Raw genomic sequence first — 21,200 nt, 5'->3', positions numbered from 1 at the left:
AGTAGGAACCGGTGCTCAGTATGACATGGCTTCAACTGTTAGTGCACTCAAGTTGCATTTAGACCCAGTCCTCAAAAGGTAGCTCTGGAGGTGGTCCGAGTCGCAGCTTACAGGTATAATTCACCCCCTGCTGAAACAGGAACAGGCTAACTTTAACCTGAACAAATAATATATATTAATCCCATCATGTGCAAAGACCAATTCCCTTTTGAGCTTTCAACTTCATCAATCCTCTTACATTTGAGCACAAATGTAATAGTGGAGCTTGTTAGGAGTGGTAACACAGGCAGGAGGCGCCGCTTCACCTTTAACTACAACTACAGATCAATGCAGTTGTTAGATGTTGGAGGTACAGTATCAGAGATGCCAATGTCTACGATTTGGCCGTGGCAACTACGATTTTTAACCTAGACTACGCTTCTACGATTTTTCAATGTTTTGCTACGATTTTTTTACACAAGATATTATGTCTGAGAAAATAAAGTGGCGCCACCTATCGAATGCATTTGAACGAACATCTTTGATCCCGAAAGTCCGGGTTTCACTTCCGGCGCCCCATGCGATTAACCCGTAGCATTCATATAGCTATAGTAAGCTTAATGATACCGGATCCGGATATCCGTGTTTAATGAGACTAAACCCCGGACAGGCAGGCGCGGGTGAATAGAACACGATCGAGTCGATGAGTGTCACGAGAATCTTATAAAATCGGTTTAAATCCGCGAAAAATTGTCCCCAATGCGATGGCAGCACCACCCGCTAAAAAGCAGAGGACTAACGACCAACGATTTCTGCCAGAATACTCTGTTGTGTGGCCTGTGATTCATAGGTCAAAACTCGACGAGTTTCATGCGTACTGCACGCTGTGTAGCTGCGATGTCAGCATTCGACATGGCGGGAAGAGTGATGTCGAGCGACATACAAAAACGTTGAGATTGTATATAAACATTGAGATTGTATAAAAACATGCACTTTAACCAGTGCCATAGATTAGTACTAGGATATTCATGTATATATAGTTGAGTGTGATGTGGTAGTAACATAGTTATTGATGTGCAAGGAGTCGAAAAATGCCATCAAGAAATAAGATCCAGGTAGTTTAATCTTATTTTCCTTTTTTTTAAGGTTAATTTAAGGGAATGATAGTACATATATATAGCTGAGTCATTGCATTAAGATTATGGATGAACATGTGTTGGGGTGGGGGCAATGTTGGGTACACTATATCTGACCTACATAAAATAATATATGGGAAATGGTCTCCTTGAATAACTTTACTATGAGTACACTTAAACTTAAAGTAATATCAGTTGTACATATATATTATATTGCATGTTTGTGAGCAATTTATTACTATGGATTATGATATGACTGATCAACATGAAGAAAATAGAAACTGAAGCTCTATGGTTGGTTTAATAAAATGACAAAGGTTGCAGTGCTCACTCTCTATTTATTGTGTTCATTTAATGTTTATATAATTAGCTGCATTGTTTTCAATAGCATTTAAGGAAACATTGGATAGATAAACATTAAAATAGGTCAGGGATCCCGGATGAATTTTTTTTGCATCTGTCCACTATTTCACCAAAAGGTTCTGCTTGAAAACAACACCTGATGAGAAATAATAGCAGCTCACAGAGCCCCTGAGAGCCTTTAATATAAAAAAAAATCTCGGGGGCTTACAGCGCCCCCCGAACCCCCAACTGGTTCTTTGCTCGCTTCGCTCGCAAATGCTACTCTTTTTACATATTCAATGTTGGCATCTCTGCAGTATTAACCTTTCCCTCAGATCATTTTATAAGATAATACAAAAATAATCAGATTTACAGTGCAAGACTATGGTTATTTAGCAACCTTTTTATCTGGTTTTTGCCTCTTTTTTCGTACCTTTTACAGCAATTTTCTGAGACTGAAATACTTTTGAACATAAGATGTTAATGTATTTTATCTGAAGTATACCTCAACAATCTAGAGTTTTCCTATGACATCTAGTTTTCCTATGACATCTCACCATTGTCCAAGGTCATGACCATAAAATGTTAATTGTTCTATGAAGTGGACGAGATGAGGCTCTATTCAATTCACCTAAGGAAGAGGAAATAAAATCTAGCTTCTGTATGTTCTCCTTGTTGCTTTACTGTGATCAGCCTTGCTTTAAAACCCAATGCATACAGTTTAAAATGCGGATCCTATACTTCACCATGCACACACTAGCACACACACGACGTACATACAAACAGAGATATGGGTGGCCTTCATCGAGGCACCTTTTGTTCCACTCTCACCGTTCCCCGCTTTCTCTGTAGCCATCTGTAATAAAAGTATCTTTTCACAAATGAAAACAGGTTGTCTTAAAAAAAAAGAGCAATACCTTTTTTCCGTGAGGGAACAGACTTTTATGGTAATGCTTAAGGCGCAGAACAATGTGAACGTTTGAGGCGGTCCTTCAGAGATTTGTCGGAAACGGTGAATAATTCTGCATAAATGGGAGAGAGAGAAACGGAAAACATCGGCAAGGGAAGGCGAGAGAGGAGGGGAGGCAGGGATGGAGGAAGAGAGTGGGTGTGTAATTGTAAAGTTGATGTGTTTCAGGAGAGAAGTGACAGTATATGGAGAGGGAAGGAGACAGAGGCAGAGCATGGTTGTTTACCTGCATGCTGTAGTTTAGGGCCAGTGACTGGAACCTCTACATTATTCAGCGACACAGCGTCAGGCAGCAAGACTAAAACACTGATTTATACCTCCGTCCATCCCCTATCCCTTATCTCTGCCTGGGTTTTGTTATCTACGTATATGTACATCCATCTGATTTGTGTTTTGTTGATGCCTGTGTTTCCATTTTTCTTTGTGTGCAGGGGTGCAAGCTGATAGAAACAGCTGACCAGGATCTAACAGACTTCACCAAGTGTCTCGCAATCATGGTGGAGGAAATTCAGAGACGACAGTTGCAGGTAAACTTTACAAACTCATATATTCATACATAGGCGATTCATTCCTGTCTGACATTAGATTTGAGTAAATGCACCTATTTGTTTCCCCTTTGACGGTAAATGACAAAGTGAATATGACTCGGATTTCCGTTGTATGTATCAAGTCAAAATCAGGAAACTGTTCATGCTAACTTATCTTAGCATAAAGACTTAAAGCAGGGGGAGGCCTGGCTCTGTCTGAAGGTAAGACAAGCAACTCTAAAGCTCATACATTTACACATTATATATTGTTTATTTAATGTAATTCCTGTATTATGTTTCAACCAAAAGCAGTGAATTCCTAGGATATCGATATCAAAATCCTGTCTTTTAGAAAAGCTGTGTTACTATGGTTGAAATGTATATATTATTAAAAGGACTTGCTGTAGCAAAATGAATATATATAAATAACTCCTCTGCACTCAGTCCTCAGGGTGTGTGTGTGTGTGTGTGTGTGTGTGTGTGTGTGTGTGTGTGTGTGTGTGTGTGTGTGTGTGTGTGTGTGTGTGTGTGTGTGTGTGGTGTGTGTGTGTGTGTGTGTGTGTGTGTGTGTGTGTGGTGTGTGTGTGTGTGTGTGTGTGTGTGTGTGTGTGTGTGTGTGTGTGTGTGTGTGTGTGTGTGTGTGTGTGTGTGGTGTGTGTGTGTGTGTGTGGGCGTATTGACATGAAGCAGCGTGCTTCTGCGAAAGAACATGCATGCTCACTCTACATTCCCTGAAGAAATAAGTGTTGAGAACAACCATCGCAGCCACATTTACACCTCAGTGTAAGAAAAAGTTTTTAGAGAGTACTTGTCCACAAGTGAGTTTGGCAATGTACTTGTCCGTATACATATTTCACTTGTCCATAGCTATACTTTGTGCATGCTGCACCTATTTTAAATATGATTAAATATCAACATAAAGCATACAAGAATCTGGGTGACTGTAACTAAGATAACATTTTATTGTTTATTTTAAAACAAAACAAAATAAAAAGCACTTATACACTAACACAGGTCTGGCTTATCTAAAGCCTGTTGAGTAGCACTTGAAATGTTTGGCTCTATGAAACCTGACTTATATGATTCTGTTTTCTTCAAGTTTGTATCTTCTTGGTCGAACGCACTTATTGTAAGTCGCTTTGGATAAAAGCGCCAGCTAAATGTAATGTAATGTAATTTGTTCATATTTGGCAAGAAACATGCTATATAAGAATCTTCCTCTTGGGGCCACTGGAATCTTCTTCTTCGGCATCATATTTTACATTTTCCCACGGTTTTACGACACCGCGAGTGGTAAGATTTTACTGCATCACACATAGGGATGGGTGTCGTTTTAACGGTACTACTACTTTTATCGATACCGCTTATCGATCCGGTCCTTTAACGGTACTCTTATCGGTTCTTTTGAGAGAAAAAAAAGGCAAATTAACTAAACAAATTGTAAATAATGTGAGCTTACAGAACTGTAAAAAACAAATAAAAACAAGTATTTACTGCACAAATACAGAGCAACACAGTTGGGGCATACAAAGGTATGCTGCAAAAGGCTGATTGAGGTTGTGGTGGAACATTACGGGACATAATGTGTTGTTGTTTACGCAAATTGCTTTTTCGCACACTGCACCTACACAGAAAATGTAGATTTGGGTTCGCCCGGATCTAAAATGACATACTTTAATCTGGTTGTGATCTTCTCCAAGTGTAAAGCATTTCCTATCAAAAGGATATCCGAAACTCTGAAATGATCCACCGGAGTGAAGCCCCGTGCCCAGCCATCTGCTCGAGAGCCACACACACTGATCTGAACAGAGATCCACTCCATTCACGCTCCCAAAATGTCAGCAGAAAAGAACAGAATGTATCACATGAGGGACAACATGCAATATAACAAACAATACATCTCTACTTTCCATAAATGCAACAAACGTAATTGTTAGTGTCGCACAGGAAATAGTTTTAATCCGTGCCTGTATTTCCCCCCTCTCTCGCTCTTTCTCTTTCTAAATGTCTCTATTTTCCTCATTTTTTAAATGTGTAAGCGGCCTGCTGAGTGTTGCTCCAAGCACTTGCGAGAGGCCCAATCACTTCACCTCTTAAAGTTGATGAAAGACCGCGGGAAGTGTCTTGCAGACACACAAAAAAACACTTCATCTCACACACAATGCGCCCGTGTTGCCACATTGTGCATTTAGTTTTTCCGCGTCAGGCTTTAAGAGAGGATATACTTTTTGACCTTCTCGTTTATGGACCTTCTTTATTTTGTCCGCGGCCCGGCTAATATTTACTCTGCCTTTGAACAGACGCTGAGTGTTTGTCCGTCCTTCTGCTTGCGAGAGATAGCAGCTTGGCAGTCTTTTTCAGGTTCTATAAGAGTTGCTGATGATGGCTTTTTTGTTTGTTTACCAGGATTTGTTTGTTACAAACCATTTGCACTTTTCATCCGTTCAACACTTTGTGAATATACATACAAGCAGAACTTTTGGAATAATTGTATTCCTCCTTTTCTCTTTCGCTCACCTTCACTAATTGCCACCCACTTAGCCTCTTTAAGTGAATTAAACACATGGATGAAATAATAACAGGGTGATTTGCAGATTACTGAGCATTGTGCTTCTGTTTGAGCTGTTTAAGATTCAACATATTAGCTGGAGGTTTTCCTCCACACAGCTTAGCGCTCAATTTAGAGAATTTATCTCGTTTCGTGCTGGGTGAAACCCAAAACAATGGTATCAGAGGATTATGTTGGGTGGATGATGAGTATGTGTTTGTTTGTGTGTACATATATATATATATATCTGTGTGTGTGAGGATTCGGAACCTGTTTACATCTGCTTGTGAATGTACGTGTTGAAGTGTGTATGAATGAGTGTGTATTAGTCAAGTTTCCAGCTCATAGAGTCCTGTTTTGAACCCAGAAATGTTGAGTACACAAAAGTTTTATGATAGAAATGTATAATAGAGACATAGAGACTGCCGGATGCTAACTTGAATATGTTGCGTTAATTAGCATTTATTACCAACATAGCCTATGGGGACAATAGTCAAACAGTGGCTTGGCTGATTTGGACAATTTTGGAGTTGTTCACACTGCTGGCAACTAGAGTCTATCCTAAGGTGTGTGTGTGTTTGTTTGTGTGTGTGTCTTCTGTGTACCAGTTAGCGTCTCTCCTTTTGCTTCACTGTTTCAGGCATTAGCTGTACTACGTTTATCTTTTTCTTTTATGGTTATCTGTGTATCACCCTTAAAAATATGGATATGAGTTTATTGTCAGGAGGCAGTACGGCCTGGATCTGTTGAGCCAGCGAGTTGGATTCTCTTCATTCAGCCGTGAGATTCCCCTTGCCCTGCTTGTTTTAGTTTTTTAGCGAACAAACATGAAATAGGAACACATACAAATTCAAACAGTTATATATGGAGTTGTATATGCGTGGCGGACACATATTTGGTAATTTGTATTAATGACATGTCGATTCTTTGACTGGAAGATAGTTATATTTAACTTCTTAACCTCACTGTCTGTCAAACTCTCGCGCAGTGTGTTTACCAAGTGTTGTTGTTTACACTTTAGGTGAAGCCTCTGCATGTGGGGGCGTCAGCCAGATGTTGAAATAACCTCAATCTTTCAGCACTTAGTTTTCTTTTAACCCCATCGCTTGAGGCAGGAAGTTAGCTACGATGCATTCAGTTAGGGAATACCCACTACGTACAGTAAAGATAGTTAGATAGATCATTATATACTTATTTATATAAAGAGCCTAAGTACAAGTTTAATCCGAGCACCTGCTGGATGATGTACAATACATTGAGATAACGGTAGGTTGTTGTTGTTGTTGTAAAGAGGAAATTAAAATGCATTTAAGAATTGCTAATTGATTCTGTTTCCTGTGCTTTAATTAAAAATAAACATGTAATGCATGCTCACACACAGAAACATTTCTGTTACAGTAACAAATAAATATAGCCAATATAATATGGCTTATTAGTAGCTTTTGTGGTAAAAGCTGAACATTTTCAAATTTAAGAAAACAACAAAAAAGTAATACATAGTGAATTTACCTCTTAAATTGTGTGTTATTGTTTTTGTATTTGCAGTTTTTGGTCGACGTGAAAACCTTGAAGTGTAGTGAGTGATGGTATTTGTTTGTTTTCCTGTGACAGCGCCTCTGCCCTGCGACTCTGTCAGCTTTCAGCCTGTCAGCAGGGCCACTGACTGCTCCGGGACTTTGTATTAGGGAATAACTGCGGAGAGCTGTACATGTTGTATCTTAAGAAGACAGCTGGCCCAAAAATGAAAACCTTATTTTAACTCTGGTTGCAGGAAATGGCATTAGTTGGCATCAGTAACTTATTCACCTCTATAATTCAAGACACTGCTTGTTACCCTCATTTTAATGGCCTAAATGCAGTGTATGACTCAGCACTAATTGTTTATCTGTCCTCCCTCAGATTTGTTCTAAAGCTCTTTGTCCTTGTTGTTTCTTTCTATTCATGGATTCCTATCCCAATGGCATTAGTGGTGCTTTTGTTTCTTTGTGAATAAAAGGCTGGGAATGTTCTATATTTTTGCTATTGTCAACAAATCCCATAAAAAGATCCTTATAGTAATCTGTATCTCATTGTCTTCTGATTTCCCCAGCCTCTATGTGGCACTCAAACTCCTTAGTTCATACTCAAGATTTAACAGGGTTAGGCTTATCTAAATTATTAGTTATATGTATCTTAAATATAAACGACAGTACTTTACAAGGTATAAATGAATAAGTAAATGAATGTGACTGCTGTGTTGTACTTCTACATGTCACAACAAATAATCTTGCGTCTCACCTGATTTACTCACCAATGATCTTGTGTTTTCTGTCTCATTTTTTGGTTTGTTTGTTAGTTAGCAAGATAGGATTAGCTTCTGGTGCATAGCGCTTATATTTATAAAGCTCTTAAGCTGCTTTATTCACTCATATCTGCAAAACATACCCTCACCAATGTGACATCCATCCTCACCAAATGTCACAATAACATTTGTATGTGCATGAAAACGAGCTGCACCATTCTCCATTACTACAAATAATATGGAAGATATTCTAGTGAAAGTCTATTTCACATTTTATAGCATGAGTATAGCTTTTCTCATAAAGTTGTATTCATTTATTTTTTTATCAATATGTTTATTGATTTTCAGCTTACAAAAAATCACATACATAGGACGAAGACATAGAGCCAAAAGCAATACATATATACACAGGACAACTACTTTACTTTAAAGAAAAGTAGCAACACTAAATTAAATTGGTACATACCGCAAGGGCACTCTAATACATCGGCAACCATCCAGTTTTCCAGCAATAGGACCGTATTTCTACAGAGGATATCACAGTCATTTACATTTTACCATATTATAGCATATTATAGAATTATCGCATTATCCTGCCCCAGTTTCGTTCAGAAATTGAGATAGGTCGTTGTTCTTGGTGTACTCTATAAAGCGTCCCCAGACCTTCTGGAACAGTTCTTGTTTGTCTTTGAGAATGTAAGTGATTTTTTCTAAAGGCAGACATAGAGAAAGTTCCCTAAACCACTGTGCAATATAGGTTTGCCCAACTTTTTCCATGTTAAGGCAATCACTCTCTTTGCTTGTAATAAACACATATCTATAAAAACTTGTTTATAACGTTGTATGTTATGTCCATCCGGATATAGGCCAAGTAGGAACATTTTTGGTTCCAGCTTTAAGCTGATCGCTAAAATATTCTGTACTGTTACCCTAACCTCTTCCCAGAATTCCTTTATTCTTGGACATAACCATAGACAATGGAACAGTGTGCCTTTTCCTTCCCCACATCTGGTGCACGTGTCTGGGATATTAGCGTTACATTTATTCAGTTTTTCTGGTGTAATATACACTCTCATTAGCCACTTGTATTGCAGAAGCTTTAGACCCGTCTGTGTTTGGGCCGCCTTACAAGCTGTGCTCCAATGTTAGATTTTCCTGTTAGTCATTTTTCCAGGCATTGAGTCTAGAGTTCGAGGATTCTGAGGAGAACGCCAGCAGGAGATCATAGAGTTCAGATATGATGCCCTTCCCAAAGGGGTTTTTAATTAAAACTTTCTCCAATATGGACAGAGGAGGGGCCAGCATGAGTCGGTCCTGGTTCGCTCCTACAAAGCTCCTGAGTTGCAAATATTTAAAAAAATGTTTACGAGGGATTTCGTATTTACTGACAAGTTCCTCAAATGATAAAAACTTCCCATTATCACTTCCAAACAAGTCTTTTAACTGTCCCACCCCCTTTTCAGCCCTAGTCTAAAACCTCCATCGGCATTCCCTGGCGCAAAAAGAGTATTTCCCCAGATCGGGCTGAACCAGGAGAGAGAAGAAGGTTCGTTCATATATTTTTTAACCTCCTGCCAAACACCAATCATATTTTTAACTATAGGGTTAGTTGTAGTTTTTTTAAGGTTTTTAGGGTCGTCAGAATATAGATAAGTGGGAAGTGGGAGCTTTAAGGAGCAAGACTCAACATCCCTCCACACCGGAGGCCTCTCCTCTGTGTAGTAACACATCAATGTTCTCAGCTGAGCTGCCCAGTAGTACCACAACATGTTAGGGAACTGTAATCCTCCTCTATCATAAGGCAAGTACAAGAGAGACAAACGGAGCCTGGGGCGTCTGTTATTCCATATAAAATTACTAAACATTTTCTTCATTCTAGGAAAAAAATCTGGTGGGGGTGGCAGGGGGATGTTTTGAAATAAATATAACAGCTTGGGGAGAACATTCATCTTGAGTATATTAATTCTACCCATTAGAGAGATCGGAAGGTTTGACCATCTGTCAACTGATTTGGAAATAGACGCTATAGTCGAATTATAGTTAGAGTTCACAATATCCTCCAATTTGGGAACAATCTGAATACCCAAGTAAGTGAAAGTATTTACTGTTCTAAAATGACCAGCATGTTTGGGTGGGTTAGACCTTTCCTCCGAGTTAAGGAGCATGATGGAGGATTTTGAATTATTTACTTTGTAACCCGATATTTGGCTGAACCCTTTAATCAGATCCATAAGAGCCGGTATAGAATTCTCCAGATTGCTAAGGAAGAGAATCACGTCATCAGCATAAAGAGCTATTCGATGGTCAAACCCTCTCACATGTATGCCTGAAATCATTGTGTGCTCTCTCACAGCAATAGCAAATGGTTCAATTGCGATTAAGAAAAGAAGGGGGGATAGAGGACAACCTTGTCTACAGCCCCCACCGATCCTTATCGGCTTTGATATGATATTATTGGTAATTATTTCTGCATACGGGTCGTTGTATAAAAGTTGTACCCAATTACAAAAATTCTCCCCAAAGCCAAAGCGGACAAGAAGTTCAAACAAATAGGACCATTCCACCCTGTCAAAAGCTTTTTCAGCATCTAATGCCAAGAGAGCTGTATCCGGCGACCCCCTTTGGTCATGTAGAATGTTCAAAACCCGTCTCACATTGTGAAATCCCTGACGGCCAACCATGAACCCATTTTGATCCTCTTTTATAATTTCCGGCAGCAGGCCTTCCAGTCTTCTTGCCAAGATCTTACAAAGTATCTTCAAGTCTGAGTTTAGGAGGATTTCCCAGGTTTTGGCAGAAGTGTGATCAGCGCCCCTCTCAGGGTGGGAGGAAGTATTCCATTTTGAATAGATTCAATAAACATTTCCAAAAGGGCTGCCTTTAATTTCGCTTCAAATTTTTTATAGATATCAATGGGCAGGCCATCCGGTCCTGCTGCTTTCCCCGATTTCATGCTCTTCACTGCCTCGGAGATCTCCTCCAAAGACAATACATTCTCTAATTTCAAACTTTCCTCATCCGATAATTTGGGAATCGTGAGGCTATCTAAGAATGGACTCTGTAGCATTGTCCCCTCGTCTATTTCAGAGCTGTATAATCTTTCATAATAATCCCTGAAAGCCCCATTTATTGCCACAAGGTCTGCAACGGGCTCCCCCTTGTTGTTTTTCAGCACAGTGATAGTTCTTTCAATTTGAAGTTGTTTTATACGCCATGCCAGGATTTTACCTGACTTTTCCCCTTGATCAAAGATGGATTGTTTAAGCTTCAGTAAGTTAGCTGCTGCTTTAGAGGCTGACATTTCATTATATTGTGCTCTTAATAGTAACAATTCTTGGTGTAATTTAGGACAGGGATTTCTAAAATAGGTGTTTTCCATGGCTTTAATTTTGGACTCTAATAATAGTATTTTTTGTTTGGCTTTTTAGATTTGGAGCTCGTAAAGTTAATAATCTGACCCCTAATATAAGCCTTAAACGCTTCCCACTTAGTACTTGCAGAAGTTTCAGAGGTGTTAAGCGTAAAATATAGATCAATTTGTTTTCCCAGAAAGGCTATTAGGTCTGAGTCCTGTAACCATTTGTGCTGGAATTTCCATTTGGGGGGATCCCTCAACAGCCCTGGGTCTACATACACAATACTATTCGGGGCATGATCCGAAATCAGAATGCTGTCATACATACAATCCTTAACTTTGCATACCAAACTTGCAGAAACTAAAAAGTAATCAATTCGGGAATATGTTTTATGAGTATTAGAAAAAGAGGAATACATTGATAATCCAGGGTATCTGTCCCTCCATATGTCCCTCAAATTTAGCTCTTTAACTGGTGAATAATTTTCCTACTTTTGTTATGAGTCTTGTCTATATGTGAAGCTCTATCCTTACCGGGGTCTAGAGTACAGTTAAAGTCTCCAGCTATAATGTATTGACCTTCGAGAGATGCCAAGATAAAGAACAAGTCATTGAAAAAATGTGTGTCGTCCTTATTTGGTGCATAAATATTAACCAGATTGAGACGTTCTGTATACAGAGTACCCTGAAGTTGTATTTATTTAACATTTTCGGGCATATTCTTAGTTTTTCTGCTGTCATTTTTCTATATGGAAACACACAAGAGCATTCTGTCAGTCCAGATTATCAAACCCTGGCCTGTTGTGTCTCGTTAAATTCAGTTTCTCTCTCTAGGTGGATGCCATAGTGACACTGGGAGGTCTGGCTGGCAGATTCGACCAGATAATGGCCTGTGTGGAGACCCTGCACCACGCTCTGTCCATGACTCCACTCCCCCTGCTGATCATCCAGGGGACCAGCCTGGCATCCCTCCTCAGACCCGTGAGTACTCATACACACACATTACTCAACCTGAGCATGCACAGAGAAAACAGTGTGCAGACATTATGTCCTGTCCGTCAGTAACATTACCCTCTTCTTTGAGCTACTAAGTGGCAATTCTTTCAACAGCTGTAGAGAAATAGAACTGAAAAGTCTTTATATATTTGTATAGGAGCCCTAGGATTAGCATTAGCATGAGTATTGGCTATTCTTCCTTGGGTCCACACAATATAAGTACACACATGTATACACTATAGCAGGGGCTAACCTTCTATGGGGGGGTCCGGGTGCTTGCTCCCCCGGGATTTTTTTTTTTTTAATGTTGAAGTTAAAAGCATCAATCTGCTGCACTTTGAGAGCAACATTAGGAGATCTATGGACACATCTCTCAACACCCAGATGAAACAGAACTGTAAGCAGATTTATTTTTCTTTATGGATATTTTACAAATCACTCCCCTTTCAAACTGTATTCTTGTTTATTAATAACAACTTTTTTTTACTGTCATATAGTATTTTATACCGGTTTACTTTATTCTCTTGTTTTTTTTTTAACTATAATGATCATATAAAGATGTGCCCACTGCCTTTACCTCACTGGTTGGAGAAAAAGCTTCTTATATTTGTTAGCATAGCAAGCTAACCAGATGCTAATAACAACACAGTTATTGACTGAATGATCAGTATGACAGATGAGCAGATCGCCTCTGGGCTTTCAACTAAAGACACAGCCACGCAAAAACTGCGGCATGTGTACGGCTCCTTATGGGTACCGCAATTTCTGAAGTGCCGGACCGGCGTTCTGGTGCTCTCCGTCAGAACTGCAACCCTGTCAGACACCACGTGATGACACGTTAGGCTCGTTCAAGGACCCTGCCCTTGGCCAGGAAAAACAGGCACTCACTTGTTTAATTCTTTTGCGGTCTAGATTTCTTTAATTTTTTTATTTTTTGCGTGTGTTTATAAATTACCTCGTATACGACCCAGGGGCCGGAGGTTCCCCACCCCTGCACTATAGCCTCATCAACAACAATTCGTCTCATATAATTTACAATCAGGGATTAAAAATCCTTCAAACAATTCCTCAAATATGAATATCACACTTACTACCAATAAAATAATTTATGAGAAACACAAGTACTTGTCTGAAAAGACCTTTAATTGTATATGTATCTAACCTTTGCTTACAGATACGTCAATATATATATTTTAATTAATTAATATAAATACAATTCTCAGCCAAGGGAGATTAAAGTAAAATTATAACACTTGCTGGTTGCTGCATCTATCCTTGAATTTGAAGTATCCCCAATATTTCACATTACATACATGACTTATTATAGCTGTCTGAATCAAATGTAAAAACTACACACACAGAGATTGTATTTCCACCACTAATGTTTCTGCATCTCCTTGCCTTTGTAATCACCCACTCTCCCTGTCCTTGTCTTCATTTTCTGTACTTTCTCAAAACACTTATTTTCCTTCTTCTGTTTCCACCTTGATTGGAGTGCAGAACACTTTGTTTCATTGTTAAGTAATCACTTCAAGAACAGCACCCCCTCAACACCCACACACACTTCTCTGCTCTTATGGCGCCCCAATTTGCTGTTGTGCATGATAGAGAGAGTTTCTTTTGATGCTCCCAAATTGTTTTTCCTCGATGCCAGCCACTCTCTCATGCTCCTCAGTTGATTGAGTTTACAAGTGGGCTGAGCCGACGCCATTTGAAACTCACACTGTTTTTTTTCTTTCTTGCCTTTGTTGTTTATTTGCAGGATCTTCCGGACAAATAACTAACAGTCACACTCAGGCCCGCCTTAACCTGCCATCAGGCCCTGGGGCTGATTTTGTAGGCCCCCCTATTTAAACAACAAATCAAAGTCATTTATAGCCTCGGCAGGCTCTGTGATCGCACTTCTCCACTCTGCTCTACGCACGCCTGGTCCTCTCCTCCAGATGAGTGACGTATCGGACCTCCCTCGTGTATTTGTCTGGTTGCCGTTGGCTCCCCTCCACGTAGCAAGTCCTCGTCGTCCTCTCCATCTCCTCCAACATCCCTCCTGTCTGTTTTTCCTCTCCCGCTACTCCAGCTACTCCATCGCTATCAGAACCAGACGGCCTACTTGGCTCTGAGGCCCCACGGCCGGCACCGCTACTGCTCGGTACAGAACTCATCTGTCCTCCTTCCTCCTCATCCTGGCCTACAGGTTTAAAACAACCTGTAAGCTTCGGCATTTTTTGTAATAGCTGCTTGTCTCGAAACTCCTTTTCCCTCAACAATTTCCTTTCCCGAGCGCCACTCTCAAACTTTTTCTTCTCAAACTTTTTCTCCTAAACAACCTTCATCTGTCACTCAATCACTCGCAATTTGAATAAGTCACATGTGAAACATATTCTCATTCTGATTGGCTGTGAAGTGGTGCCCACTGACAGTTACGGAGTCATCATTTTTGAGAAAAATCTCTGGAATCCATAGATCTGATTGATTAGCGGAGCAAATGATCAAAATACTACGGAGGGAAGATATTTTCGTTTGGATTACTGGTCTGGGGGAAGCTCACGTGTGTGTGTATACGTGTGTGTTTGTGTATTTTTGCGTTTGTGTGTATTGTGTTTGTTTCCCGGGGAAAACACTCACGAGAAACACCGGCTGTTGTTATGCCTGCTGTGACGTCAAGTTACTCCGTTCTCCGCTTGTAATTATGCCGAAGCTTCAACGTTGTATTTATCATCTGAATTTGCCGAAACAAGTTTAATATTCTGAAAGCCAAGACTTTGTTTATTTGAAACCAGATGAAAACAAACTGTAACGGACCCTGCCGTGTTATCTATGATTACTATACCCCTTACATTCATAATTTCAGCCGGAGGGAGGGGGAGTGAGGGCTGTCATCTTCCCTTTACAAGCTTCAAAAATGTATTTATCGTCTGATTTTGGAAATAAAAGTTTCATATTCTGAAAGCCAAGACTTTGTTTATTTAAATGTTTTTTAAAAACATCCGAAATAAAAAACTTTTTTTTCTTTTATTTACATTTTTTTTTAAACTTTGTTATTGGCTCATGATAGGCCCCTGGTCTCCGTAGGCCCCTGGGATTCAGCCCAGGTCAGCCCGTGCATTAAGGCGGCCCTGGTCACACTTCCTGATGACACCTTGTAGCATGTTAAGTAAACCTGTCTCTCATGCACTCACCCCCCCCCCCCCCCTACTGCTTGTCATTATTCCAAAGGCGCGTTGTCATTTGCTGCTTCATACCTCGACACCTCCAATTAATCTTACTTCAGTGAGGGTGAATTAAGCTCGTTTGTCAACGCAGCTCCGATTTGCCAGCGACTGATGAACGCAGATGCCTGTACATGAAGGTGAACGCAACCTTGGAAAGACCTGGTGCTATTTGTTCACGTTACATCTGTAATGGAAGTGTTTACAACTTTTGCCAAATATCTTCACCACCCGTATTTCATGCAATCACGACTTTGTTACGTGCTTAGCTTCGGGATGTGGAGTACCAATGGAAACATACACAGCGTACAAGTTCAGTACACATAAACACACACAATACATTAAGACCAGGTATATGCATTTTTGCAAATCTGACAAATTATTTTACCTGAAAGTTTTGCTTATGGCCTAAAAGCTACTTATAAAACCAATATGTTGTTGTTTTGCATATTTAAGTTAAAGACATGATTTTGATTTAATCAGTGTTGTGTCTTTGTTTTTTGGCTCCTGTTTCTCAGAGGTGTCACAGTGTTATTATGCTCTCTTGGGGAAATATGCATAAATCTTGTGTTTCCTATAGCTGGCTCAGGGCATTGCATAATTCTCGTGTCTTATATTAAATGATATGCGGTGATACTGCGAGGGCTTGTTTATTCTGCGTCCCTACACGACAAGGAGATGTTTTAATCAGTCGAGGTCTCAAGGTGATGCTAAATTTACCTTGATTTAAATATAAAAGAAAATAAATAAGTTGCTCCGGGTTAATCTGTAGTGTTTGTTTTTCTCTTGGTGGCTCTGACTGCTTTATTGAGTCTCTGTCGCGGGGGCCAAGCAGACTGCGCATTCACACCGCAGTACTTTTCCCACAAAGGTTCATGAGAACGTAGTTCATGAGAACTCTTTAGTTCTCATGAACTAAGTACAGATCGCGTTCACACCGGAATAATGGCGCGTTTCCACTGCAGCGGGGTAGCCCCGTTTAAGCGTCCCTAAGCGTCCTCGCTCTGGCCTCGGGCTGCCTCGCTGGCCGGCCCAGGCCGTGGCGCATTTTCATTACAGTTTAGGACCTGGGGTAGCAACGCAGTGTAGGCGGGGCGATCGGCTTTGTTTTTGTTCACATTTCGAGTTGTTCCGTCGAGCTCCCGCTGGATTTTATCATCCCCAATGAGATGAAGGAACGTCGTCACCTCCTCGGTCGACCACGGTGTGCTTTTCTTAGAAGTAGCCATTTTTGTAGCTCCACGTTTACAAAATGCTGTGTATAAAAATGCTGCAAGCTTGCTTCTAGATATATATGCGACGCTAGGGATGAACTCGCGCGCAATCTTGTGACGATTCTCTCTGACCAATCAGCAGTCGAGAGTGTTGACGTCACTAGTTCAGCCCTGGCCCTGGTCTGAGGGAACCACGATTTTATGGGGCCGGAAAAAGAGGGAAAAAGTACCCGCTGGCCGGTACTAGGCTATATGGAAACGCCACCAAAAACCGGCCTGGCCGCTTGAGGACGGTTAAGGACGCTTAAACGGGGCTACCCGCTGCAGTGGAAACGCGCCATAAGTCCCTGGGGGTGGATTAGGCAAATGAAGCCGCTGACGTCACTTGTTCTTCTTCTGCTTTGGGTTTACTGGCAGGCCGCAAACCACTTCACGGCGTATACTGCCGCCCAAAGTCCCCGGCCGGAAGTCCCCGGAGTTGGGGACTGGCTTCAGTAGAAGCTGCTGGGACTCCCAGCAGCTTCTACTGAAGCCTTCCGAGTAAATCGCCAGAACGCCGACACCTCCTCATCTCCCATGTTTTATTTTGTGTTGCCATAAATTAGTCTCTCTGCGTTTCTGCGCTGGGCTAATGCTAATAATGCTAATGCGAGGATAATAAAATGGCGGCTTCACAAAACTTTTTGGGAGTTTTACGGGGCGTGGTTTGCAATCCGCCCAGCCAATCAGAAATATAGCTCTTTTCTCACAAAAGAGCCGCACGAAAGTCCCTGCTCTCTAGCAGGGACTTTCGAGGGGGTAAAAAGGTTCTCATGAACTAATTTTAGTACCGGCTCTTTTTGGTGTGAACGCGATAAAAGAGTTCTCATGAACCTTTGTGGGAAAAGTACCGCGGTGTGAATGCGCCTATTGGCTGAAGTTGGTATCGGAGCCCCTGAAGATACCTGAGATAGCTCCCTGTGCGGTGGGACACTCACAGCGCTGTGTCAGGCCAATCTGTGCCGTAAATCACTCTCTAAGCACAAACGCACCAGCTTGTTTACCCGATGCCCTTTTGAGGAGTGAAACTTGTCAGGGCAGGAGCTGATTTAAATGATAAAGTGTGATACCTGAGCTGTGGTGACTCATCCCAAGTTAGCACCGATGTGGTATTTGAATAAAAAAAAAAAATATATGAGCTGAAGAACTGACCCTGGACTGTTCTGGACCGATATGAATATTTAAGTGTAATAAATGCATGACAACAAAGTAGAAGTCTCAACTTTGCCTATAAACAACTTTGCAAGAAACTTGAAGAATATTATTGAAATATTCTTAATTTAAATTTTCCAAACCAAGTAATGACATGTTTTCTAATGTTGCTCTCGGAGAGTGAGGATGAAGAATATATTTAGAAACCCAAGGACAGGTTCAATAGTGCCTCTAAAATGACACCAAGTGATAATCCTGACTTTTAGGTAAAGATTTGTATTTATTTATTGTAAGATGTCAAGAAAAAGTAACACTTGTTTGGATATGTTTAACTGGGTTATTTAATACATCATGTATCTCATTAAACTAGATAAGAACATTACACAAACAAGATTAAACCCCTTTTCACATTTAGCATTGTCGTCGTGAGCGTTTTAGCACGACAACATTAGCATTTGGCCAAAAGCATCTGTGCTGAAGAGCAGCATCAGCACAGATGTTTTATGTTTCTTATTCCTACATGTCTTTCATTACCATGAACATAAGCCTGTTGGTGCATATCACACCACCTACACAAGTTTTATTGCATTTTTATAAATATTTTACAGCAATTATTTAAATTGGAACTTAAATCTTCCACAATAATGTCTTATGCCTTAACACACAAAGGAAATATTGTGTGTGTGTGTGGGTGTGTGGGTGTGTGTGTGTGTGTGTGTGTGTGTTTGTTTTCCCTTCTCCCTGTACATCACACACTCTCACTCTGACACATTTACACAAAGAGGCTGTGTTTATGTATAGAAAACAACCTCAGGGATGTTTCCAGAACAACAAACGCTCCGACGCTTACATGTTTTCCCATTATTCCTTCCCTCTGGCTCTGCAGCTCTATGAAGCCGAGCTAAGGGAACTCTTTAAACATGTCTCACTTTCAACATTTCAAACTCTTAATTGAGTGTGCCTGTCTGCGCGGTCTTTGTGTGTCTGTCTGATGCTTTTAGTTGACTGATCTAAGCTCTGGCTGTCAAAGTTTGTTGTCTTTGTAATTGTGTGTGTGGTTCTTTGAGCATACATGACATTTGTAGCCTGCAGAAATTCAAAGCACTGAATAATATGAATGTGCTGTAATAACATTCGGCGTTTCTTTATATATTTTTCTGTATACTTTGAATGAACTGTTCTTACATTCAGCATCAGTAATTCAGAGCAAAATCATTATTCAGCCGCAGTACTGACACTATACCTGGCACCTACACTCTGTGTGTTTTTTCTGTACGCCGCTCTAGTTTCTCAAAGGAGTACTGTGTGACTTTTGAAATGTTGTTCCTATTTATTTTCCTTTGTAGAACACTTCTTAAAAAGCCTTCACTGTACCTCAAACACATTTCATCACCTGTGACTCACACACGATCGAAAGCGACATCTTGATATTGTCAAGCATCCTTCCCATCGTCATTGCTTATGTAATATAATAAAATACCCTTCAGTATAAACGTATAGAAAAGTATAAATGTCCCTTTTATGATTCATAACTGTACAACTGATTTTCGAGTATAACAGTTATGTGTTCATGCAAAAGTATTTTCCCTCCATACAACACACAGTAAAATAGACTCTAATTCAAAATGGCAAGGTATTCTTTTTAAGTGTGTGCACTGCAGGAAGTGAAAATGGGTTGCAGCGCTGACATGAGCAATCATTTATTTTAATGAGTCTCTGTCCCTGGGCGGATAAGCTTGCTTTCTCATTTGGGTCCTGGAAAGTTTAAGAAGTCTTCCTCCACATTTGTTTTTGTCTTTTAATTTTCTTCTATCGTATTGCTTCCACCTGTCAGAGACTCTCTCTCACACTCTCTCTCACACACACACACACACACACACACACACACACACACACACACACACACACACACACACACACACACACACACATTGATGTTCATGCTGTGTTGGCAGGGCAGCCACAGACTGGAGGTGAACACCGGCCTGGAGGGGGACTGGTGCAGCCTCATTCCAGTCGGAGGACCCTGCCAAACCACCACTACTGGGCTGAAATGGAACCTGAGTGAGTATTTTTTTAAGCATTCAAATGATGGTCCATTGCCAGTAATTTGTCTCAAAGTTTTCTCATTCCACATACAGATTCATAATCTAGCAACCATACATTTGTGTTCAGAGTGAAAACAACTTCAGCCTTTTTTTTCAACATGTGTATTGATTAGATTAGATTACTTTATTGTCATAATGCAAGCAGAGTGTAACGAAATTAAGAGGGTCTAACCAGAGTGCAAACGGTCAGTTATATACACATATAACAGCAGTCTGTACAGCAGGGTTTCCCCTACCATTGTCTTGGAGGGGTGCTGCTCCCCGCCAATGGAGCCCCGCACCCCCCTGAAATTTAAGGTGTTTTTAATTTTTTTAAATAATTTTTCCTTTATATATATATAGCACCAAATTGCAACTAATCTATATCTACTGTCACTTTCCACATTGAACATGTGCTCTTTTATTAAATAAACTAAACGCTTTCATTTTAAGTTGTGAGTTTAGTGTTTTTGACCCTAAGAAACACTGATGCATTAATCAATAACAATAGCCACATAGCTCCTCTCCTTGCTCCAGAAAAAATATCCCAATGCCCCCCCCCCCCGCTCAGACAGCACCCCCCAAAGCAGTAAACCTAGGGGAAACACTGTAATATAGTTATTAGCGTGCTCGTTTCCTTTTATTTTAAAGTCTTTATGCTAAGCTAATCTAACAGGTCATAGGATGTACTAACTTTCACAAGAGAGCGATAAGGTTGAACCATTACTTTAATAAAACAACTAACACTCTTCTACAGTCGTGTTGAAACACAGCTCCACAGCTCCTACTCTATACAGCAACCCCGTATCAGTACTTTAATAACCATAGACATTATTTTATGTTACTCGAGAATCCTTTCATTGTGCTGGTCAGACAATGTCATATAGGTGCAGGATGTTGAGGAATGTCAAGAGAGAAATTAATTTGAAGTTGTGAGTTTAGTGTTATTGACCCTAAGAAACACTGATGCATTAATCAATAACAGTAATTCACAGCTCCTCTCTCTGCTCCAGAGGATGTAAAAAATATATATCCCAAAGCAACCCCCCCCAAAGCAGTAAACCTAGGGGAAACACTGTACAGTATTGACATCTGCAAAGGAAATTCAGAGCAATTGACTCTAAATAATGAAGATGCAAGAGAACTCTGATGTCTTACAAACTGAAGGTTTTATTTTAAAGGCTTGCCCAAGCAAAAAAGAACATTAACAACACAAGCGATAACACATAGTCATGTTGAAGGCCATCTTCAGCATAGCCTTTCTCTGTCTCAAATGTATCCTAACCAGAGCAAGGTATACACTTAATTCCTATTACTCGACAAGTCCTAGTCATAACGATGTGTATCGTCACTACATGTCTATAT

The 21,200-nt window shown here is 40.3% G+C and overlaps 1 protein-coding gene across 2 annotated transcripts in view; it reads left to right on the top strand.

Annotated features, from left to right (window-relative positions):
* The window catches only part of tpk1 (thiamin pyrophosphokinase 1), an 82,078-nt gene that overhangs the window by 33,699 nt on the left and 27,179 nt on the right, over window positions 1–21,200 (top strand). For both annotated transcript variants that reach the window (XM_034224933.1, XM_034224934.1), the window contains 3 exons: window positions 2,859–2,954; window positions 11,973–12,119; window positions 19,704–19,812. In XM_034224933.1, the coding sequence (XP_034080824.1) occupies window positions 2,859–2,954; window positions 11,973–12,119; window positions 19,704–19,812 (352 nt within the window). The remainder of the gene's footprint in view (window positions 1–2,858; window positions 2,955–11,972; window positions 12,120–19,703; window positions 19,813–21,200) is intronic.

The sequence above is a fragment of the Gymnodraco acuticeps genome, unplaced genomic scaffold (genome assembly GCF_902827175.1).
Source record: "Gymnodraco acuticeps unplaced genomic scaffold, fGymAcu1.1, whole genome shotgun sequence".
Classification (NCBI taxonomy): Eukaryota; Metazoa; Chordata; class Actinopteri; order Perciformes; family Bathydraconidae; genus Gymnodraco; species Gymnodraco acuticeps.
Note: the sequence above shows the minus strand (reverse complement) of the source record. Positions and strands in the feature narration are given on the sequence as shown.